Source organism: Lagenorhynchus albirostris, chromosome 13 (assembly GCF_949774975.1).
Source record: "Lagenorhynchus albirostris chromosome 13, mLagAlb1.1, whole genome shotgun sequence".
In the NCBI taxonomy this organism is placed as follows: Eukaryota; Metazoa; Chordata; class Mammalia; order Artiodactyla; family Delphinidae; genus Lagenorhynchus; species Lagenorhynchus albirostris.
The window spans coordinates 13556265-13580584 of record NC_083107.1 but is presented as its reverse complement, the minus strand read 5'-3'; the positions used below and the strand labels follow the sequence as shown (position 1 = coordinate 13580584).

The 24320-nt window shown below is 43.6% G+C and overlaps 1 protein-coding gene across 5 annotated transcripts in view; it reads left to right on the top strand.

Moving 5' to 3' along the window:
- KDM3A (lysine demethylase 3A) overlaps positions 1-17798 on the top strand; it is a 63658-nt gene extending 45860 nt beyond the window's left edge. The window contains exons 13-27 of one of the 5 annotated variants that reach the window (XM_060168464.1): positions 844-996; positions 1135-1230; positions 1633-1760; positions 3483-3678; positions 4959-5131; positions 5737-5973; positions 7232-7403; positions 9900-9987; positions 11196-11326; positions 13531-13713; positions 14530-14649; positions 14730-14869; positions 16130-16306; positions 16388-16522; positions 17097-17798. In XM_060168464.1, coding sequence (XP_060024447.1) covers positions 844-996; positions 1135-1230; positions 1633-1760; positions 3483-3678; positions 4959-5131; positions 5737-5973; positions 7232-7403; positions 9900-9987; positions 11196-11326; positions 13531-13713; positions 14530-14649; positions 14730-14869; positions 16130-16306; positions 16388-16522; positions 17097-17177 — 2210 coding nt within the window. In that variant the 3' untranslated portion in view covers positions 17178-17798. Of the gene's footprint in view, positions 1-843; positions 997-1134; positions 1231-1632; positions 1761-3482; positions 3679-4958; positions 5132-5736; positions 5974-7231; positions 7404-9899; positions 9988-11195; positions 11327-13326; positions 13411-13530; positions 13808-14529; positions 14650-14729; positions 14870-16129; positions 16307-16387; positions 16523-17096 lie in introns of those variants that run through there. The other 4 variants (XM_060168465.1, XR_009543991.1, XR_009543992.1 and 1 more) reach the window with 4 other exon arrangements.
- Positions 17799-24320: the final 6522 nt, after the last annotated feature.

Sequence of the window (24320 nt, the reverse complement as noted above, 5' to 3'; positions counted from 1 at the left end):
GAAGGCCCCTCTCTCCAGTTTCCGGGGTTTGGCCACTGGAACAGAAGATGCTGCTTCATAGAATTCGTGATTGTGCCTCAGTCTGTTGGCGCTACTTGGTTAGTATGAGTCGGTCCTGGGTGCCTGCATCACTCCTGGCTCTAAAAATTGAGTTTCCGACACTGGCCTATGACGGAACCGACTTTGGACCATTGTGCCCCCCACTAGTTAATGCGCTGCTCCCACCAGGTTTCCCTCAGCGCCCTGGGGTTTTTCATGGGCAGTCTGAGTGGTTTCGGGGCATCTGTGAATAACCTGACACTCGACACTGAAGGTTGGGTTTGTGTATTTGAGTCAATTATTTTTCCTTTGGAGAAAGCATGGTCCGTGTTGCCTTTAGGGTCTCAGATGGTCTCATGACCCAAAATGTGAAGAACCACTGCTCCTTTATATTTGTGTCCGAACTCCAGCTTGTGTAACTAATGCTGCTTTTTTCACTGACTTACTCAGCAGGACTTACTATGCAGAGCTCCTTGGAGGGTGGGGTGGGGTGTGGGGATAGGGTACAGCCTGAGCAGGGATTCTGCTTGCACGGAGTTTAGTCTCCTACAGGGAAGTAAAACTGCACCTGACTGCGTACAGTGTGAAGAGGCCTGAGTCTGAAGTACAAATACAAGTTGATGGGAGTGCTGAAGGAATCCAGGAGGGCTTCATGGCGGTGGTGGGGGATTTGAGATGGGCTCTGGAGGCTGAACAGTTAATGGGAACTCCAGTGAGAGGGAGGAATGGCATCAGCTCCCACTTCATGTTTTATTTCAGGAGCCCTCTCGTCCCCAAGACTAAGTGATTTATTGATTTTTGTAGGACAGGTTGCTTGGAAGCGAGCTGTCAAAGGTGTTCGAGAAATGTGTGATGTGTGTGACACCACCATCTTCAACCTGCACTGGGTGTGTCCTCGGTGTGGGTTTGGAGTGTGTGTGGATTGCTATCGGATGAAGAGGAAAAATTGCCAACAGGGTGAGAACTGACTTGACTCTTCTCCAAGCCCCTTATACTCTTAAATTAAGCCTTTCATTGATTTGTGGTTGATGGATTTCTGAAACTTTTGGGACCAGCGTCCATAAAGAGCAATTACTACAAAGCAGTTATTTGCAGGCGCTGCCTACAAGACTTTCTCATGGCTGAGATGTGTGAAGAGCCAGATACATGAACCAGAGAACCTCATGCCTACGCAGATCATTCCTGGAAAAGGTATTTTGTGTGGTGCAATGCTTTTCCTTTCCCTGTGTTTTGGGTATCATAGGGGCTGGTAGTTCGGTTTTACTTTGTGTAGTACGATCACTTGCTGACTTTATTTTAGTATGTACCATAAATTGTCGAGAAATGTATTAAATAATGTCCCCAAACTTTCTGGTAAAGGCCTTGTAAATAGTTTTGTAAAAGGAAAGAAAATGGCACATTTGGGGCAAGGCATACTTAGGACGCAAAGGGGGGAGTTGTAAGCACCCTAAAAAAAAAATGCTGCTGTTATCCTGTTATCCTGTTAGAAATATCCTGTTATCCTGTTAGAAATATAAGCTTTTGTTTTGTAACGTTGAGGTTGAAAGTACCTAATATCCTTGTTCAGATGTTTGCCTGTGCCCTTTTTTTTAGCCCTCTATGATGTTGGAGACATTGTTCATTCTGTAAGAGCAAAATGGGGAATAAAGGCAAATTGTCCCTGTTCAAACAGGCAGTTCAAACTCTTTTCAAAGCCAGCCTCAAAGGAAGACATAAAACAGGTATTACTGTTTATGCTAGATTCACCATCCTGTGCTTGTTGTCTGTCTGTTTTCAAATAACCCAAGGATTCCTGTAGTGTATTTGAAAGGAACATGGGGAGAGCTGTCAGTGGAAAGAGATAGTTCGTGGTTCACGTGATACTTTATAGACCCATTCTCAAGTTTCACATTATTTTTGTGGGCCTCGTTTGTAGCCTCTTTGAGTAGGCTTTTAATTTTGTTCCTTGAAAAAGCAAAAACCTTTTCTATTATAGTCTACCTAATAAGTTGCTGTCAAATTTGTATAGGTTTTTTAACTTCTCATGTTTTACATAGTAAAAATTACTCATAAGCTTTACAAATTTTTTAATTACTATGTTTTACCCATAATATATATGAAGAATTGAAGGAAATAATCCTGAAACAAACCTTTACGTAGCTCTCACTCCACATAAAAAATGTACATGTCCTTGGTGCTCACATGCCTCTTCCTGGTGACATTCCCTTAACCTTCACCATCCCATCTACCCCCCAACTGTCTCCCTTTTTCTTCCTCACCCCAGTAATCATTATCCCACATTGCTTTTAGTAATCAGAAATTATTTTACATTTTCATAAAGCTGTGGTGTTGCAGGCGGCATAGGTAGAAGAGTTTTGATCTTTGTAGTCAGGACTGAATTTGAATTCCTTTTCTGCCACTTTCCAGTTGTATAACTTTGGCTCAAATGAACTGATGTATATATGCTTCAGCTTCCTCATCAGTAACAGAGGAATAGTAAACAGTGCTGGTAATTGGGCATCACAGAATTATATCACATGTAGAGTGAGGGCCTGGACCACAACAGGAATTTGACTCTCCCTTTTCCTTCTTATGTATGTATAGACGCACTAGCTGAGTTGTCAAGGCAGTTTTTTAAGTAATAGAAAAATAAGTGGTGTGATCTGTCTGTCCAGTTTTTGTTGTTCAGTTTATGTTTTGAATTCTTTTTAGGGCTGTTCATCAATTTTTTTTTTTGCGGTACGCGGGCCTCTCACTGTTGTGGCCTCTCCCGCTGCGGAGCACAGGCTCCGGACGCGCAGGCTCAGTGGCCATGGCTCACGGGCCCAGCCGCTCCGCGGCATGTGGGATCTTCCCGGACCGGGGCACAAATCCGTGTCCCCTGCATCGGCAGGCGGACTCTCAACCACTGCGCCACCAGGGAAGCCCACGTTCATCAATTTTTAAAGCCTACTACACTATGCTAAATCAAAAGAGCATTTTCTTTTTTCTGCATCCCATTTCCTTCTGAATTCACAGCTGTATTTCCTACCTTGCCTCATTTATTCGTTCACTCACTCAGCCACTGGGTTTTGGGTGCCTATTCATGATACAGGGGTGAGTTCACAGGGGAGATGGGCACAAACTGGGCGTTCCAAAGCAAGATGGTGAACGGAGTGATAGGGACATGAACAAGCATGAGATGGGGATACGAGGGTGGGGGTGGATATCTTGCTGTATTTACATTCTTCACTTGCATCTTATATTTTTACTAGTAATACTTAAAAGCTAAAAGATTAAAATCTCTCCTACATAGTTCTGCTCTGTTGTTGAGAGATTACTGCAGTGGTGGTGATGTCCAGGGCTATTAGGTGGTTTTGTTTTGGATATTTCTCTCTTACTGGTGAGCAGTTAGGGGAGAAGGTAAGAAAAGGGAAACGTAATTTTTCAGCTTGTGCAAGATTCTCCTTCTGCACTCACCACAGACTTCCTTGGTTGGAGAAAAATCGACTCTTGGTGCCGGGCTCCAGCAGAGCCCCTCGGTGTTGGAGCCCGTGGCTGTAGGTGGGGAGGCTGCGTCCAAGCCGGCCAGCAGCATGAAGCCTGCCTGTCCAGCCAGCACATCTCCTTTGAACTGGCTGGCAGACCTGACCAGCGGCAATGTCAACAAGGAAAACAAGGGTGAGTGTTTCCTGCCTCCCTGAGAACTTTCGTCTGTTCCCAGAGGGTCCTGGCAGCCTTAGTTACGGTGAGAACAGAGCGGTTAGAAGTAGTGTGGAGTGGAAAGTGGTTCCCTGTAGTCGCCCTGAGACCTGACACACATGCAGCGCCAGAGAGAGAACTTCTGCTTACGATAGAACTCTAGGTAAGGTTGAGATTGTGTCTGGCAAGAATGGAGTGGGCTGAGACGTGTGTGTTTTAATAGTGGTTTTTGCCTTTCTGCCTTTAACCCTGTGTGTATTTCCTATTTTGTCTAAGTTGCAACAACATCCTGGCTTCAGCTTTATATTTTTCATCTGTGCTGTTGTCTCAGGATGCTTGATGACAGTATAAAGAACATGGGTTTGGAATCAGGTAGTTAGATTAGGATTTTGGTGATTCTGCTTTCTGGCTGTGTTAAAGAAAGGAAAATTGCAGATCAGTTTCTTTCATGCAAAGATCCTAAACAACATCTCAGCGAATAGAATTTAGCACTATAAATAAAAGAATCATACAGCGTGACCAAGCAGAGCTTCAGAAATGCAGCTGTAGTTTTAACATTAAAAAAGCGGGGAAAAGTCATGTGAAGAGATGCAGAGAAAGAGTAAAATTCAAAGCCTATTTATAATTTTTTTTAAAAAAACCTTAGGAATAGAAGGGAACGTCCTTAATCTAATGAGTTTCTACAATAAAACTAACAACAAACATCCTAAATTATGATTGAAGTTTTTCATTCGTTGAGTAATTTTTAAGTTTCCCTCTGTGTTCAGGCATGACACAAGGATTCCTGCTTTCACTCCTTTATTAAACATTGTATTGGAAGTTTTAGCCATTTAAGTCAGTAAGGTAAACAAACAAAGAGATGTTAGGATTGGAAAGAAAGGGATAGAACTGTTGGTACTTTTAAGCAATCTAATTATACATGGGAAAAGTCTTAAGAGAATCTGTATTTGTAAACATATCTATCAGGGTTGACAGTTACAATGTTAATTTACAAAAATCAATTGTATTTTGTATACCAGGAACAAACAAACAAAAAATGCAGTTTACCATAGGATCACCTTGGATATTATTGGATATTTATTTTTTTAACAGCAGTTGGAAATCCATGTCTATATCAGTAATGTCATTTATCCTCTTAAGTTTTCTGGGTTCTAGTAAATGAAAACCAAGTTCCAGAGTAATTCTGTCTGTAGAAGGCTCGTAAGGGATTTGCCTTTTCAGAATGCTTTTCCATCTGGATGTTTTTGATTTGTTCTTAGAAAAACAACCAACGATGCCAATTTTAAAGAATGAAATCAAATGCCTTCCACCCCTACCCCCCTTGAGCAAATCCAACACAGTCCTCCACACCTTTAACAGCACAATTTTGACACCTGTAAGCAACAACAATTCTGGTTTCCTCCGAAATCTCTTGAATTCCTCTGCAGGAAAGGTACGCATTTATTTTATTGTTTATTACTCCACCTCGTAAAGATGAATTGGAGCTAGAGCAGGGAGAAAGTGAAATAGAAAGCAGGACGAGTCCCATGCTCTCCTTCGTGGGTACAGAGGCTGTGTCACTGGCACATGGGCTTCACATGGTTAGAATTCTGGGCGGGTCATTTTCACCTGTCAACACTTTTTCCTGTACCCACTTCCGAGAGCTGTGATGTCAGGCAGAGGAAGAGGACTTACCTTTTTGAGGGTAAGATTCTCTCGTGGCTTAGCTTCTTTCCTGGATATGTAATGTATGCTCATCCTACCGTAATAGGAATGGGGTTTTTTTTGTTTTTTTTTTTTGCGGTACCGGGCCTCTCACTGTTGTGGCCTCTCCCGTTGCGGAGCACAGGCTCCGGACGCACAGGTCCAGCGGCCATGGCTCACGGGCCCAGCCGCTCCGCGGCATGTGGGATCTTCCCAGACTGGGGCACGAACCCACGTCCCCTGCATTGGCAGGCGGACTCTCAACCACTGCGCCACCAGGGAAGCCCAGGAATGGGTTTTTTGATGGTAGGAAATGACATATTTAAGACTCGTGTTTTTTTTTTTCAAATTCAGACAGAAAATGGACTCAAGAATACACCAAAAATCCTTGATGACATCTTCGCCTCTTTGGTGCAAAATAAGACCTGCTCCGATTTATCTAAGCGGCCGCAAGGACTGACCATCAAGCCCAGCATCCTGGGCTTCGACACTCCTCACTACTGGCTGTGCGACAGTCGCCTGCTGTGCCTGCAGGATCCCAACAACAAGAGCAACTGGAACGTGTTCAGGGAGTGCTGGAAGCAGGGGCAGGTAAGCGGGGCCGCTGCTTTCCAACCCACTTCACATCCCCATCTCGGTGCCTTTGGTAGACTCCTGACAACCCCCCCCCGCCCCCTTCCTGGATTATGAATGGCATATACTTTATCTCTTCTTATTGTTTACTGTGGATACAGTTAGAGCAGAGGGTGGCTGTGAGTCACAGACATGTCTTCTGTGTTCTCTGATGAGGTTCTGATTGCTTCCAGTCAGTCATCCCTGGATTTTTGATGAGAGCATTCTGGGCTCTTGGTGATTCTTGTGTGATCAACTTCAGTAGGAGAAGTGGGAATATGACTACAGCTGGTGGGGTTTGGGGGATTACACAAAATAGGATAAAAATCAGGCATCCCTCTTCCATGAATTAGAACCTTGTGCTGAAGACAACCTTAGGTGGCCCTGAGCCATGTGGTGTCAACCTGGAACTGGTGTGTAGTCTCCCAGGGGAAGGAGCCTGCTTTTTAAAGGGCAGTGATGTTCAGTCTTAAGGTCTGGTTGATAGTTCAGGAGACGTGTGGCTTCGCAGACCTGCTCCTCTGCCTTCTTGTTTTCGTTTATGTTTTCTGGATCTTTGTCTTCTCTTCTGGGCCAAATGGAGTCCTCACTAAAGGAACACTTTGCTCTTGGACAAGGCCAGGACTTGGGGAATTGCCAAATAGAAAAATGTATGTATTTAACCAAAAAAAAATTATTGTTTTCAGTCCTGTGTTCTAACGAGATTTGCTCACGATGACAATGACAGACCGAATACAGTCCACCAGCATGTTCTGTTTAGATTAGATAATGTTTTTTAAAAGTTGAACTTGTTGCCAGTATTTCAGTCAGGCTCTTTCACATAAAGATCAGGATTTGTGGCTTGTCTTGGATAACCAAAGACGTGGCAATCCAGGGCCATATCCCTGCCTGCTAGCAATAAGCTGCAGGCCAGAGGCAGCATCCTCTTTGGACCGGGCGCTCTCGCTGCCTTTGTCTCTGCTTCACACACCCTGCCCAGCCCTGGGCCTTGGCATTGGTATTCTGTGAGTAGTGGGATCTGAGTTGGAAGGTGTGATCCTTGCTCTTAGAAGCTCACTAGTGTAGTCTGAGGGGTGTGTGTAGCAGGTGACTCAGGGGACTAAGCTGTCACATTGGGATCTGAGACTGGGGACCAGCCACAGAGAAACACGTCAGCAGCTGTTTGAGAAAGGGCTGCCTCGGGTGAAGGGACGGAGCTGGGGGAGTTCAAACTAAAGTCTTCGTTCTCTCCTCTTAGCCAGTGATGGTGTCAGGAGTGCATCATAAACTGAACACTGAACTTTGGAAACCAGAATCCTTCAGGAAAGAGTTTGGAAATCAGGAAGTTGACCTCGTTAATTGCAGAACCAATGAAATCATCACAGGAGCCACAGTAGGAGACTTCTGGGATGGATTTGAAGATGTTCCGAGTATGTATTAAAGACCTTTTAAGGGGGTTGAGGATGTGAAAGGAGGGGGCACGGGAGTAGCAGCAGTCTGTGGCCCTCCAGCGGCAGCGACAGCATTTTCTGTGACTCTGGAGTTTAAAATCAGTGTCTTATCTCCTCTTCCCCTTTCTTTTTACAAAGTTTATGCTTTTGAACTGAGGCAGATTACTTTGTAGTTCCTTAGAGAGTGAGGTTTTAGTCACCTCTTCTTCAGGTGGCTCCAGGTCTGCCCTGTGACAGACATGTGCCCAAGGGGAGGGGAGCACAGGGCCAGGGCTTGTGACTCAAAGCTCGTGGTTTTATATAGCCTCTTCATTATGTTTAACAAGATAAGTAGAGCTGAAAGTACCAGAGAACGTGAATCCGTTGAACGCACGTTATCCTGGTCACTGCCTGCTTCACCTGGGCGAGGGGTCACTGCCTGCTTCACCTGGGCGAGGGGTCACTGCCTGCTTCACCTGGGCGAGGGGTCACTGCCTGCTTCACCTGGGCGAGGGGCATGGTGGTGGTAAGGAGGCTTGAGTGTCTGGTGCCGAGCTTGGGCCCTTTCCGTGCATTGGCCAGTCAGTAAACTGTTTGCAAGAACCCCTTCGTCAGCACAGGCACCTGGCCTCATGCTCCCACCCGCACTGGAGGGCTTGGCCAGTTCATTCTTATTAGACTCAGTAATTCAACTTTGCTCATTTATCATTCTCATTCTTTCACGACATATTTTTACCTTGTAATCTCCTGCTTCCTTATTTCCCATTACCCACGTTTGCAGGTTATGGCCCGCACTTTCAACGAACTTTAGAACAAAGGTTTAGCTAACTCTAAGTAGGGCATGATGGGGGTTTCCACACATAGAGGTTAAGGTTGGGTTTCAGACGTAAGGTGTTTCCCTGGGGATCAACGTCTGAGATGGGGGAGGAAGCAGGACCGGGCTGGCAGAGGGGCGGGCTGCGGTGGAGGCCAGCGGAGCCTCAGCCAGCCTGGCAGGGAGCTCTGTAGCAGGCATCGCCTCTCATTGTCTCAGACTGGGCTCAAGTGGGGAAAGTCAGGGCCTTCATCCCCTCACCTCCCTCGGCCTCCAGGTGGTGGTGCCCCACGGAGGGCATGACCTGGCAGGACAGCTCTCTGCAGCTGACGCAGACCCCAAAGCCGTGTCTGGGCAGCAGGTCCTTTGAAAGGGGATCGAGGGCCACACGTACTACAGTGTGCTCTCCAGTTAGGCCTGGGTTCAAATCCTGACTCTTGATATGTACTTGCTGTGTACGTGAGCTTGGTAATTGCATCTTTCTGGGGCTCACACTTCCTCATGCCTGCAAATGGTTACGGCAGCCCAGAGTCCACCGCAGCCTGCCTTTTCCATACTGATGATTCTGCTGCCCAGATCCCCTGGTACACCACCCATGCTGAGACGCCACTGGTGTCCTGAACATACACTGTACCCGTATTTTCCTCTGTTTCTTGTCTCCTGGAGTGTGCACCTGTTCAAACTAGGTTATGGGACTCGGATGACTACAGGACGCTATACAAATGTTAGTCCTCATGAATATAAGGTTTGAAACTGGGTTCCAGTTTCAGTTCTGCTGTTTAATTTCAATAGCTGGATGGCCTCAGGCATATGTCAATTTCCTCATCCAAAAGCAGAAATATTAAATAGTGCCAGATCTCACTGGGATGTTGGATTTAGTTATAAGGACTAAATGGTTAAAACACTTGAGCAGAGACTGGAACACAGCAAGAAGTGAAATGATAGTTATCATTGCTGTTACTCATAATTGTCAACGTATTTTTTTCAGTTAGAGCTCCTTGGTTCTTGGTTCCTTCACATCACCTGCAGTGGGTAACTGTGCTATTACAAAAAAACAGTTCTGACTAAACCCTGTACGTATCACCTAGAAGATGGGGAGGCGGGGGAGAGTGGGCCCTATTAGCCCTAGTTGTCCCTGGACAGAACATCAGGTAGCTTCAGTCTCTCTGAGCAAAGTAAGTCATTTCTATTTCATGCTGGCCTCAGAAAACTGGGTTTTCTAAAATCTGTGGCCCTTTGATTGTTAAATTGCTGTTCGTTAGTTGGGGGGCTGCTCACTTCTTCTAGAACACTGTATAGGAGGAGATTGGATCTGTCAAAACACCGCCTATGTGGAATAGACAAAAGGGAGTGGCTGAAATCTCAAGGAGTAGCAGTTGAATAAGCATTTAGAAAAGACAGGGCTGTAACACAAACTCGTTGGTGATCTTCAGTTTGCTACCCCTTGCTGCTTCCTGGGTATGAATGGATTTCTCGGCACTGTAGAAATAAAATAATTGGCCATTTGCAGGAGGGGAATATTGAAAAATAATATTTGTATATCAGATGTATCAGGTTATGAAGATCTTGCAGAGATAAGTTTTATTTGCATTGTTAAGGCTTAAAGTGCTCATTTGCCGTCCATTTTGGTCTGTTTCCGAGTTATGAACAGTAGCAATTCAGTAATTCCGGTTACCTTGCAGACCGCTTGAAAAATGAAAAAGAGCCAATGGTGCTGAAACTTAAGGACTGGCCACCAGGAGAAGATTTTAGAGATATGATGCCCTCCAGGTACGATTATGGGGAGGGGAGAGATGATCCTGTCCTTGACTTGGTAGGATAAACTTTTTTTGAGGTGGTAAGATGAAGTTACTGACTTTTAAATCTGGTTCACTAGTGAAAACTCCACGCATTTCCACTGTAGTGCTCCGCCAGAGAAGAGGCCGACTCAGACGTGCACACACTGATGTGGAGGCAGGAGTGAGATCAGACATGCTAGGGTTGGGTATAATACAGTGATATCGTTGCTTTAGACAAGACAGCGGAATTGCTAGATCCATTTTCCTGAATTGAGCTTGAACCTTGCAGAGAATCCTCAGAACTAATGAATAATATATCCCTTAGTGTCACTACTTATCGTCAGGAATTTGTTGCTCAGATTTTTGTCTGCAGTATTCGAGATCTTTTTTTTTTTTTTTTTTTTTTTGCGGTACGTGGGCCTCTCACTGTTGTGGCCTCTCCCGTTGCGGAGCACAGGCTCCGGACGCACAGGCTCAGCAGCCATGGCTCACGGGCCCAGCCACTCCGCGGCATGTGGGATCTTCCCGGACCGGGGCACGAACCTGCGTCCCCTGCATCGGCAGGCGGACTCTCAACCACTGTGCCACCAGGGAAGCCCTCGAGATCATTTTGATATATATGTGTGATGTAGGAGAGAAAGATGTCTTTGTTCATAAGCACTATAATTCTAATCTTAAATATTGGTTTTTTTAAATTTATTTTTTATTGAAGTATAGTTGAATTACAGTGTTGTGTTAATTACTGCCGTACAGCAAAGTGAATCAGTTATACATATCTATACACTCTTTTTTTATATTCTTTTCCATTATGGTTTATCACAGGATATCGAATATAGTTCCCTGTGCTCTACAGTAGGACCTTGTTGTTTATCCATCCTATATATACCAGTTTGCATTTGCTAATCCCAAACTCCCACTCCTACACTTTCCCAACCCCCTCCCCCTTGGCAACCACCAGTCTATTCTCTGTGTCCCTGATTCTGTTTCTGTTTCATAGATAGGTTCATTTGTATCATAGTTTAGAATCCACATATAAGTGATATCATATGCTAATCTTAAATGTTGTTAATGATAGCTATCTTCATCTTCACGAGCACAGATATTTTCGTTGTTCCTTTTGGTGTAGAAGGAACAAATCAAATCCCACGATATATTAGAAACACAAGCTTATTTTGCAAATTCATGGTTCTCTCGTCCTAGGTTTGATGATCTGATGGCCAACATTCCACTGCCTGAGTACACAAGGAGAGATGGCAAACTTAACTTGGCCTCGAGGCTGCCAAACTACTTTGTTAGGCCAGATCTGGGTCCCAAGATGTATAATGCTTATGGTAAGGAGGAAATGGCTCACTTGAAAAAATTATTACAGAAGTAAGGCAAGTCAGAATGTTTGGAACATTGATTTTTGGGGAGGGAGAGATGGAAAACGTCTATAACCCTAACCCTTAACACAGCAGTAGTCTTCATGTTTGCATATTTCCTTTCATTCCCTGGCCACGTGCATGTATATTTCCGTTTCATAGTTGCAGTTGTAGGGCACATGCCATTTAAAAAGTTTCTCCTACACCTAATATTATACAGTAAAACCTTTACATGTTGCTTAATGGTTTTTAGTGTGATCGTTTTTAACGGTTGCATGGTACACAATTGAATGAATGTAATTTTATTAATTGTTTTAATGTTGCCGGACGTTTAGGTCAGTCTGCTAGCATTCCAGCTGTTTCAGCATCTGCTACTCTTAAATTCAATGTTCTGTGTTGGTGGGTAGTAGTTAGCTACTTAAGCTAGTACTGAAAACACCCTTGGAATTGTATTTCTCCGATTTATTTCCTTCCTCCCATAATGATCCCAACTCCAGTCTCTCAGACTTGAGGGTGGCAGGCCAGAGTCTTCTGGCAGCTTTGCCACGTTCTCCAGATGCTGTTGGGAGAGGGAGGGCTTGGACCTCAGCCCCCCACTTCTTCTGTTCCGGTGGGGTCGCCCGGGGAAGCGCCTGGAGTGAGCTCAGGGGACGTTCCAAGAGGGGAGTTTACCTTGGGAAGTTGCCACAGCCTAGATGCCCAGATGTTCTCTTCCCCCGAGCCCTTCAGAGAAGCTGGATGGCTGGGACTTCAGGGCATATTCTGTTCACAGGGAAGATTTGCAATGAATTTACGTAAATGGAAGCATTTTTCCGCTAAAGCAAATGGTGTAGTGTTGCAGAGTGATTATCCATGCCTCACAGAAATGATGCAGCTTTACAGGGTAGAAGTGGTTATTTGAGAAGTTCTCAAAATAAATAGTCGGCTTGGTTTAAATGGCTTGACAGCAACTCTTTTCCTCCTAGATACCAACAGATAGAGGGCAGTGTTACTCTATAATAGCTTTTCCTATCAAAATTGTTCCCGTTCAGAGTAAGCAGTTAGGGATTGAAAATAAAGAAAACGTGTTCATTTTCAAACACCTCACACCTTATCATAAACATCATTAGAGAGCGGTCATTTTTCAGAAGCTGGGTGACTGAGCTGTGACTCCTCTACAGACGACGTAGAGTGAAAGGCTCTTTGGAAAGACCACACAGTCACCCTCTCTCCAGCTCCAGCACCAGCACTACACATGGGGACCAGGACTTCAGGACAATAGAGGGGACGGTGACCTGATCAGGATATCCAAGGGGCATCTAGTGGCAGGTCTGGGAGGAGGACTTATGTCTCCTATCTAGGCTTGACCCAGCCTCCAACCCCAGTGCTCTGTCACCCAGCAGCCCCTACGGTGTCAGCTTATGTTCTTTTCATAAAAGTCCATGGTGTGTTTTGTTTCAGGATTTTCTATTTTCTGGGAATCCTTTCCCTGGGACCGTTGTTTTTGGTTCCATCTGAGTTCAGGCTCTCTCAGTTTAGAGCCTGGTTTTATCAGTGTGCCGTCACCCGTAGCTGGGATTGGCTGGACTTGGGGCTGACGGCTGGGTAGGTGTCATTTCCTTCCTCTTCTGCGGAACACTTTTTACTCAGTTTGGCAACAGCCAAACCAGCAAGCGGCTTCTGACGAGGCTCTGAGACTTGCTCACCGTTCGTCCCTCCTCCCAGCTCCGTCTCCTTCCTCCTGCCCCGTGTTAGCCAACACCCTGACGTTTGTGTTTATCATTTCCTTACATTTATAGCTTTACCGTATGTTCGTGTTCCTGCAGAACATTCTTTAGTGTTTAACCTGCCTTTGCGCTTTATATAAATGCAATCAGACTGGGTGTTCCTCCGTGCCGTCGTGAATAACTGTTCATTTCATTCGTTTGCCTTCTCTCGTGTTAATTGTTTTTTTCTCTTCTCAGATTTTACTTGTTTATTTTGTACTATAGAAAATTTTCCAAATGCACTGAAAACATGAGAGTCCAGGACAGTGACTTCCCATATACTCATCCCCCAGTTACAACAGCTCTCAGGTTCTTTTTCCATAATTGTTTCCTTATTTCCTCCCTTTATATTTTTCCTTTACTATTTTAAAGGAAATCTCATATATCCTATGATTTTTGTCCAATATCTGTTGCTTTACCTCCTCCTAGGGCTGATATTTCAGCAAACTGGAAAGAAAGGAAAGTGCAGCAGAGCCCTAGGGCCATGGTCCGCGGTTGAAATGATAAGGTCCCCTCTCCTGTGTATAGCTGCTCCTAAACTACAGACCCCTGCAAGCCAGAGAGAAGTTCCTTGGCCTCCGAATGAGACAGGGCTGCTTCAGGGCCTGGCAGGTTAGAAAACAGCCTCGGCTTGCCCACCCGAGCTATGCTTGGCTCTGCTGCCCATTCAAGAAGCAGTGACTGCATGTCAGGACGTGCGTCCAAGGTAACCGCAGGGCTTGGCGAGCCTCAGGGTGAATGCTGAACAAATGAGCCTTCTCCTGGGGTGAGAGGTTAGCGTCTCGGATTATGAGTACCAGCGCGGACCTCGTGCTCAGGCTCACCTCTTACGCAGTTGAGGGATCCAAGGAACACGTGGGCAGCGTTCCTTCTTGCACTGAGTACGTAGTCATTTGAGGTCCCAGCTTTACCCGTTTCTGAGGGGGGTTTCTGTTAGACTCCCCATCTTACGTCTTACCCCAGAGTCCTTCTGGTCTGTGTCAACCAAAGCTTGAGCTCCCCTGCTTGAGCAAACATCCTTCTGGCAAATCCAGCCTCAGCAGAGTCCACTGTACGTTCCCGAGCCCTGCTTTCTAGGTTTGGCTTTCTTTTCTTGCCAGCATATTGACTCATTAAAAAAATATGTTTCAAAATAATTTCATCAAGGATTTTTAGTTGTTCTCAGCAGGAGGAAACCTATTTTGCCTACCACCAGAAACAAGTGCTAGTGTTAGGAGTTGGTTTTTTATTCTTACAAATAAACATTTAATAAGAACTTTTTTCCCCAAAGTTGAAAGGATAAAATAACTTAATGTTAAATATTGTTCCATTACTTTTATATGATCAGAAAGGTAGCTTTTAAGTTTTGTGACCACGTATTCCAGGGAGTGGGAAAGACTCAGGCAGTCTTTGCTGTCTCGGTAAATTTAAGGCATTTTCTGTTTGCAGGATTAATTACTCCAGAAGATCGGAAATATGGGACGACAAATCTTCACTTAGATGTATCTGATGCGGCTAATGTCATGGTCTATGTGGGAATTCCCAAAGGACAGTGTGACCAAGAAGAAGGTAGGGTGCTGAGCATAAAAGTGGGGCTTATTCTCTGAGCTGGGACGTTGTGGTCTGATGTTTGCTCTCTCTTGCTCCAGAAGTCCTTAAGACCATCCAAGACGGAGATTCTGATGAACTCACGATAAAGCGATTTATTGAAGGAAAAGAGAAGCCAGGAGCCCTCTGGCACATATATGCTGCTAAGGACACAGAGAAGATACGAGAATTTCTTAAAAAGGTGTGCTCCTTACCCCATGGCATGTGAAGAGAGAGAGGCAGAATAGCAGTGTTATACTACATGTCGAGACCTGACTGGGTTACTGGAGAATAATCGCAGCTTCGAAAGTTAGATCTGTGCATCTCAGATTGGATAGGCTGAAGCTGGTTGCTAAGGAACAACGATTTCTAGATGATTAGGCTCACACCTCTGAAAAGAGGGAAACTTATCTTTTTTCTTATGTCTGTGTGTTATGTCATAGTGCATTTGGAAGTTTTTGTGCTCTCCCTTCAGGGTAGTTCCTCTGATGATCACGTAGTGTCTATTTGTTTTTATTGCCTTAAAAATCTAAGCACTTCAGAAGTCCATGTATCATTTCTCTGCTCTTGATAGCTGTGCTTCAAGTGAGTTACTGAGGTCCCTGTTGGTTTTATCCACCCTCATTTAGTAGTAGGTCAGGAAGACCTCACACCCTACTGTGGCCATTAGCTTATGCGGGAAAGGGATATACAGGGACTTTGAAGATTCCAGGTTTCCAGTAGTTAGCAGGTTGTTCAGCAAGGGTTCTGTGTGGAAGTTCTAGGCAGCTGGAAAGATGGGCATATTCAGTTTTTAACCTGTTCGCCACTGAGGCTGCCAGTTGCGGCCCAGATATCTGTGGCTGGTATTCTTCAGTTGTTCACGAGGAGTGGATAGGAACGCTCCTAGCCTGCTGCCTGGTGCCAGGTTAGACCCTTAACCAGCATTTGCTTCAATCAAGATGTTTCTCGCTAAGGATAATTTGACTCTTCCAGAAAACCTGCCGGTCGCCATACTGTCCCTTTGATAGTGTCACCCTGAGCCTGTGCTGCCAGATACTGGGTCTAGAGTAAACGAGTTTAACCTACAGCCAACTGTGGGACTGTTTCATAACTCACATTGTTAAGTGAATACAGATGTTTAAGAACTGCAGTCTAGCAAGTCTATTTCTAAGGAGCTTAAGTCTACTGACATTCAAAAGCCTAGGCCAAGATACTGTCCTAACAGTGTTTACAAAAATATGCAGACTGCCACTCACGGTTCACAGGAAGTGACAGAAGGGAACCCGCATTTTCCTTCAGTTTCCCCTTGGGTCATTCAGTTAATGTCTTTGAGTGCTATTTTCTCTTTCTGCCAACAGGGACACGTGTTAAAGAAGGCCTGACATTTACTGACTGACTGCCCACACTGTCCAGGGGGCAAAATGCCCTCATGGAGACCCAGCGTGTCACTCAGTTTCATAATACTCGGAATGTGTTCTAGGTATCAGAAGAGCAAGGTCAAGAAAACCCCGCAGACCACGATCCCATTCATGATCAGAGCTGGTATTTAGACCGATCACTAAGGAAGCGTCTTCATCAGGAGTATGGAGTCCAGGGCTGGGCCATCGTGCAGTTTCTTGGAGATGTGGTATTTATCCCAGCAGGAGCTCCGCATCAGGCAAGAGCCATTACTTTAGTCTTCATTCTCCTTACGCTGTAAACTTCGGCACGTGTGACCGTGTGGCCTGTTGTCTTCCAGGTTCATAACTTATATAGCTGTATCAAAGTGGCTGAAGATTTCGTTTCTCCAGAGCATGTTAAACACTGCTTCTGGCTTACTCAGGAATTCCGCTATCTGTCACAGACTCATACGAATCATGAAGATAAATTACAGGTAAAAATGGCCGTGATTCCTGGCATTCTCTGACTCTGGCTCCGTAGCTCATTACCGACCCTATAAAAATAATCAGCAAACTTGGCCATACCACCACACTTGGTACAGTGAGTTGATGAACTGGCTTTATGTCTAGTCCTGCTACCTACTTAGGCAAAGGAGGAATAAACATGGAGGAAATCTCATTTTGGTTTAGAGGCTTTCAGTAGTGAGTCATCTAACATGATTCCATGTTTGGAAAACTAGGGAAATAGATAAACTCTGAAAAATAGAGCTGTACCTTGGGGCTTGCTTGTGTCTGCGCTCACTGGGGGCAGGGCCACGTAGGATCAAAGCCTCTGGAAGGGGGAAAATGAGCTTTTAAGTTCTTCAAAGGGGGCATGGGTTTAAAATGTGTATAAAATAACAGCCTAAAGGAGCCCAGGGGCCTTTCAAGTATTATTAACATTTCATATTGAATTTTGAGTTTTAAATTTCAAGAGCATGGTATAAAATTGGTAGGGGGAAGGTTTATTCTTACAGACAGATTTTAGATCTCATGGTAAACTGACCATATTTTCTCTCGTTTTTTCAGGTGAAGAATGTTATCTACCATGCAGTGAAGGATGCGGTTGCTATGCTGAAAGCCAGTGAATCCGGTTTTGGCAAACCCTGAGGGTCCCAGAGGCGCCTTACCCCTGCACATTGGAAGTGAATTACTGGCAGCTGTTCAAACTCTTCAGGCAGGAATCCTGTGGACTTTGAGACTCATGTTACCTCATTTTCTTTTTTAAACTGTACCCACCTGGTAAGGGTACTCTGTCTAATGTATATTTCTAGTGTTTACAGACACTAAATGTGTATATGTAGTAACTATTTACAGAACATGCATCCTTAAACTGTGACTTCTCACCTAGTGCAGAGCTTCTACCCAGCTGTAAAAACAGAAGCCCGTATCAGCTCTGGAACAAGACCTGCAGTTACTCCCCAGCTGTGTGGTTGGACAGCTTAGTCAAATGGGTTATAACTCTTAGGAATCACCGCGCAGTTTATTTGGGTTGTGTTTTGTTGTGTCTGAGTACCCTCTCCCCGACCCCTTAGGGTTCAGAAGGGCAGTGGAGGAAGCGACCACCGACGTTTGGATGTTGTATTGCCTTAGGACTGGCATTATATAGCAGAGGTCAGCTACTGCACCATTCTTGGGGTTAACCTTCTTTAGTTAAACGGAGTTTTAATTTAAATGAAGCTTTGCTAATTTTAAGTGTTAAGCATTTTGCATTAAAGTATTCATATAATGTTTTGACTCCGTTTATTGGCATTATTCTCTGGTTGCAGAGTCAACACACACTTCATCAGTGTTACAGGTGTAAGAGTTTGCGCCAGGAACTCATCTTAAAAGCACAGAAATTTGATGCTCTAGTGATTTCTGAGTGGTTATTACAATGCTAACATGGGAACAAGCTTCTCCCCAGCCAAGCTGAAACTCCTGTCACACTTCCGTAAAGGAACACCACTGATTAACTACCTTTAGAAGTGACAGTTAACCAAAAAACCAGATAGTGACGGGTTAATGGTTCTAAAAAGGTAAGAGATCAAAATTCTTTGTCGCTCTTCTGACCCATTATAGTTTAAGAGCTTACAAAGGAAAATGAAATTATTACAAGTTTTAGAATGGTAGTATCTAAAATAATCATCTCTATAAAGGAAGAAAATAAAGAAGCCACTTTCCTATAGCTCGTTGATTCTCCTAGACAGCTGTAGCTGTACTAAAAGGAATTAAATTGAAATCAAGTCGCGCAGACAAAGGCCTAGAGCCTGGATTTTTACCTGTGAGCTCAGAGTAGGAGATCGAAGATCCCCGCCTAACGTCAGCCCCCTTCAAACCAAAATCTTTCATGGATGAACTTTCAAAAACAAAGTTTTCTGAAAAGAATAAGTAGAAATATCTACCTACCTTAGTGGGAAACGTCTTCCCTGGGAATTTCTTACCAGAAGCTTCTTTATACAGTTTTGGATCTAGAATTGGCACTGTTGATTAGATATCTCCAATAGGCAAAAGAAGAGGAAAACTTGCATTCTCTATAGAGAAAATCACCTTCAAGCCAGGCCTCAAAGGAGTCCCACAGATAGTTCCAAGGACTGTTATTCACAATCAAATGCACTGTATCCACAAATATGAAAACTGAAAGCTACCACGAGCAAGAGTCAATGCAAACCTGAAGCTGCCATATTAAACGTGCAGAGTTTGTAGGTTCCGGAATGATCCAGCACTTATTTTATATTCTGAAGTGTTTAGTATGTTTGAAGAAATGAGAGTATAGGAATATGATGAAAGAATGAGATTGCCAGAAATGACCAGATTTGGAAAGAAGCTGAATAGAACTTAACAGAAATGAGACATGATGGTTAAAATTAGAAATTCAGCACATGAGTTAAGTGGCAGAAAAAAGTTCTTTTACAAACTGAAAGATTGGTAAAAATAACACAAGACAGCATTGAGTAACAGGAAACTGTAAAGAAGTGTTAACTTATAAGGCGGACATGGAAAAGTATAGGTTTGACCATCAGTGACAGAGAATTAAGAGACTGGTGAGGGAGGGTGACATTCTGAGACTGAAATTTTTCCAGTACTGACATGTCAGATTGAAGAAGCCTAACTAAATCAAGCAAGATAAATAAAATAGCCACAACTGTGCCCAAAACAAATAGGTTCTTAAAAGTACCCAGAGGGCTTCCCTGGTGGCGCAGTGGTTGAGAGTCCGCCTGCTGACGCAGGGGACGCAGGTTCGTGCCCCGGTCCGGGAAGATCCCACATGCCGCGGAGCGGCTGGGCCCGTGGGCCATGGCCGCTGAGCCTGCGCGTCCGGAGCCTGTGCTCCGCAACGGGAGAGGCCGCAACAGTGAGAGGCCCGCGTACCACACACACACAAAAAAAGTACCCAGAATGGGGAAAAACATTGTAAACCTTCAAAGAGGTGACAGACTTAACAGCTGACTTCTTAACAACAACAGGGGGTGTCAAGAAAGTAGATGCCACTCTTACTGTGCCAGAGAACATGCCTGAAAATAAGTCTAGACACAGCAAAATGATTTTCCCTGTTTCTACTGACATTTTCAGATAAAAGCCAGTTTCTCTTCAGGCCCTTGCTGAAGAAACTTTTCAGAATATCCTTAGGATTAAAAAAAATAATAAGAAAAAGAAAAAAAGAATATCCTTAGGAAAAAAAAGTAACCCACATCATGATGCAAGAAAAAACAGTGTACAATGGAAACTGTAAATTCATGGATAATCTTAAGCAACAGTGGAACAATATTTTTAGAAGTCTGGATAAAGTTCCTCTAAAAGTTAAACACAGAATTAACGCATGATCCAGCAATTCCACTGCTATGTTTATACTCAAAAGAACTGAAAGCAAGGATTCAAGCAGGTACTTGTAGACTCATGTTCATAGCAGCATTATTCACAAGAGCCAAGAAGTGGAAACAACCCAACAGAGGAACAGATAAACAATGTGGCATATCTATACAGTGGAATATTTCTCAGTCTCTTAAAAAGGAAAGAAATTCTGACACAGGCTACAACATGGATGAGTCCTGAAAGTACACTAAGTGAAATATGGCAGACACACAAAAGGACAGATATTGTATGATTCCACTTATATGCGGGACAGTCATGTTCCTAGAGTAGAGACAGGAAGTAGAATGATGGTTACTGGGGCTGAGAGCAAGGGGAACTGGCAGTTACTGTTTAACGGTTACAGACTTTCTGTTTGGGATGATGTTGTACAACATTGTAAATGTCCTTACTGCCACTGAATTGTACACTTAAAAATGATTAAAATGGTCAATTTTGTGTTATATGTATTTTAACCGAAATAAAAATTAACTCCAAGTAGGAAAAGCTTTTGGAGTTGAATGAGAAAATGACATCCTTATTTTTTTAATTGATTAAAAAGGCAGGAAAGAAGGAAGAAGTGGGACTTTTCTAAATGCAAGTTTCCCCCACTATTCAGAAGTATTGAAAGTAGAGGTTTCCTCTGAAACCTTTCGTGAGCGTAGAAGCAGGTACCTTAGGACACATCCAGCTAACGGATGCACAAAATAAACAGACATAAGGCACAGATGCTCACAGACACAGTTCCAAGCTATGGCGCCTTGATGCTGAGATGCTGAGTGTAGTTTCCCGGGAAGGAGCTTGGCAGTGCCGCTCTCACTGCTCAGGATGCATGCTGCCTCTGCAACACCTCTCTGCAAAACAAACGTTGAATGCTGTTTTTGCATTTTGCCTTTTTTTTGGTAAAAGCAAAAATCCTCTTCAGATTTCTTTCAGTTAGCAAAAACAGGTACTAATGTAGGTATTTCGTAAAAGTGAAGTAGTGTAAAGCGAACTTTCAACAAGTGGACGATACTTGTGCTCCAGTTGCAAGATGAAGATGGTCTGACTGGATTAAGTAAAAGACTTGACTATATACTACTTACAAAAGATACAGTTTGTAGGTTAGAAGTAAAAGCACGGAGGAAGTTATATCGTGCAAACACTAACTGTATGAAAGCAAATATGGCTCTGTTAATACCAAAGTGATTTTATGATAGGGTTTTACCAGAGAGAAGTTGCTTTCACAATCATGAAAAGATTCATTCAGCAGGAAGATACAATAATCCTAAGTATGAACCTAATAACAGAACTTCAAAGTAAGATGAAGCAAAATTGGACAAAATTAAAGGAGAAAACAAGTTCACAATTACAGCTGAAGATTCTCACCCACCTCTTTCTGTAATTGATACAATAAACATATAAAACCAATACAAATATAAAATATCTGAACCTATCAAACAAATGGACACTTGTTAGAACACTAAAGCCAGTGGCTGCAAACTACACATTCATTTCAAGCGCACATTGCTTATTCAAGAACCACCACACACTGCCCCAAAACAAAGGTAACTGTGAAGTTCTCAAATGTCGAGAAATTAAGCAACATACTTCTAAGTAACCCACTGATCAAGAAAAAATCAGAATGGAAATGAGATACTTGGGACGGAATAATAAAAATACAACCATTCAAAAGTGGTGGAATTCAGTTTACAACAGCGCTTAGATAGGAATGTATAGCTTTAAATGTATGTGTACGGGACTTCCCTGGTGGTCCAGTGGCTAAGACTCCATGCTCCCAATGCAGGGGGCCTGGGTTCCATCCCTGGTCAGGGAACTAGATCTCCCATGCCGCAACTGAGAGTTCACATGCTGCAACTAAAGATCCTGCACACCGCAACAAAGATCCTGCCGGGCCACAACTAAGACCTGGCACAGCCAAATAAGTAAATAAATAATTTTTTAAAATGTATGTGAAGTAATGTTTCTTTCTAAAATGTTTAGTAGAAGCACTTCATCAATGAAAACGTGCAGTAGGATTTTTAACAGAGGATTCAGTTTTTTCAACAGATCTAAGACTATTCAGATTTTCCTTTTTTATTTTTTACTGTATGTTTTATGTTAGCTATGGCCTTGTCATATATGACACCATATATATTCAGGTGTGTTCCCTCTGTATTCACTTTATTGAGAGTTTTTATTAGAAATGGATGTTGATAGCTCCCCGTCAGCCATATATGATCCTGAGGGTAAACAGCCAATACTCTTCAGTGTACTGTGTTGCTTGCATTTTTTACAGACTGTGGTTTGTGTTTTCACATCCTGTAATGTCTGCAAAACGCCCATCTGCATCTGCTGCTTCCAGTAGGAAGAAGAGGAAGGCAATTACTCTTGAGATAAAACTCAAGGTAATTGCCCAGCACGAAGGTGGCAAGCCAGTAATGATCATCGCACATGAGTTAGGAATTTTCCACTGATGATAACGATCTTAAAGGATAAGAAGTGAATCAATGATGCAGTGAAACAGCATCAATTAAATACACCATCATCATGAAGAAAAGAGCTGGGCTAATGGATGATATTGAAAAATTACTTGTCACGTGGAAGACCAGATACAGAAACGTGCACCACTTAGCTGACTGATGACCCAGGCTAAGGCAAGAAGTCTTTTCGATTCACTCTTTATACACAAGTGTTTACAGCAAGTCATGGGAGGTTTCAATGCTTCAAAAGCATCATAATTTTCATAATGTGAAATTCAACAGTGAGGCAGCAGTGCCGGTGCTAAAGGTGTTGAAGCTATATAGGATGATTGTGGGTGAGAAATATTTGCCGGAACAAAAAGTTAATATTGATGAAAAAAGCTGGTTCTAGAACTATATGCCAGAACATACATACATTCATGGAGAGTCCAAGACAATGTCAGGCATTCAGAGACCATTTAACACTGCTTTTGGGTAGAAATGTTGCGGGGTTCAAATTAAAGCCTTTCCTAATGTACCCATTAGAGAATCCTAGAGCATTCAAGAATGTGAGCAACTTCCCATTTGTTATTACCATAATAAGAAAGCCTGGAAACAGTAGCATTGTTTGGAGACTTTGTTTTAACCGTCTGTCACAGGCAAGAGAATATTGTAGGCAAAACAACATCCCCTTCCAGCTGATCTTGGCCAGAGCTCCAGGGCATCCACAGCGTGTCTGTGACACGCATCCTGATGTAAAGGTGGTGTATTCGCTCCCAAACACAACCACGCTCTAAATGTGAACCATCGCTGCAGCATGGGAAGAAGTCACACAGCAATGCGTGAATGGCATTTGGAAGGAAGTTCTGAAGACCTACATGGATGCACTGAAAGGCTTTTAACAGAGATTCTACTGTTGCCGAAATAGTAACCAGATGCTAGTGCTCGGGAAGCAGCTAGAATGGGACGTTGATAAAGAGGATATTCATGAGCTTCTCGGCATCGAGGCGAAAGAGCCTTCCAATGAAGAGCTGATTGAACTGGAGGAAGAAAGAAGTTGAGGCGGAGGAAGAAGTTATACCCGAGGCACCAAGAAAGTTCACAGCAAAGAAACTGGCAGAGGCGTTTGCTGCTATCACCAGTGGTGTACGGAAGTTAGAAGAAATGGATGTTAATTACAAGAGATTGGCAAGACCTGGCAGGCAGATACAGGAAGCTCTTGCTTACCATAGAGAAGAAGAACTATGCAGTCAAAACCGGTTATCTTCCTGAAGAACAAACAGTATGCCTGCTAAACCAAGTGTCAATGCCCCAGGTCTTTCTACCGGCTATTCTCAAGCCTCACAGAAGAGAGACTGATGACCCTGTGGCTGTCGCATCCCCACCATCCAGCAGTTAACTGTAGTTCAATCCTTCAAAATTCTTCAGATCCAGTGTGCTTTCAGCTGGCTACATTACTGGTGAGTGCCCATACAGCCATTCTGTTTTTCACTTTCAAGTACAGTATTCAATAAATTACATGAGATATTCGACACTTCATTATAAAATAGGCTTGTGTTAGATGATTTTGCCCAACTATGGGCTAATGTAAGTGTTCTGAGCACATTTAAGGTAGGCTAGGCTAACCTAGTAGGTTAAGCGTATTAAATAAAAAAAATTTTTAACATCTTTATTGTAGTATAATTGCATTACGATGGTGTGTTGGTTTCTGTTTTATAACAGAGTGAGTCAGCTATACATATACATGTCCCCATATCTCCTCCCTCTTGCATCTCCCTCCCTCCCTATCCCACCCCTCTAGGTGGTCACAAAGCACCAAGCTGATCTCCCTGTGCTATGCGGCTGCTTCCCACTAGCTATTTTACGTTTGGTAGTGTATATATGTCCATGCCACTCTCTCACCTCATCCCAGCTTACCCTGCCCCCTCCCTGTGTCCTCAAATCCATTCTCTACATCTGCATCTTTATTCCTGTCCTGCCCCTA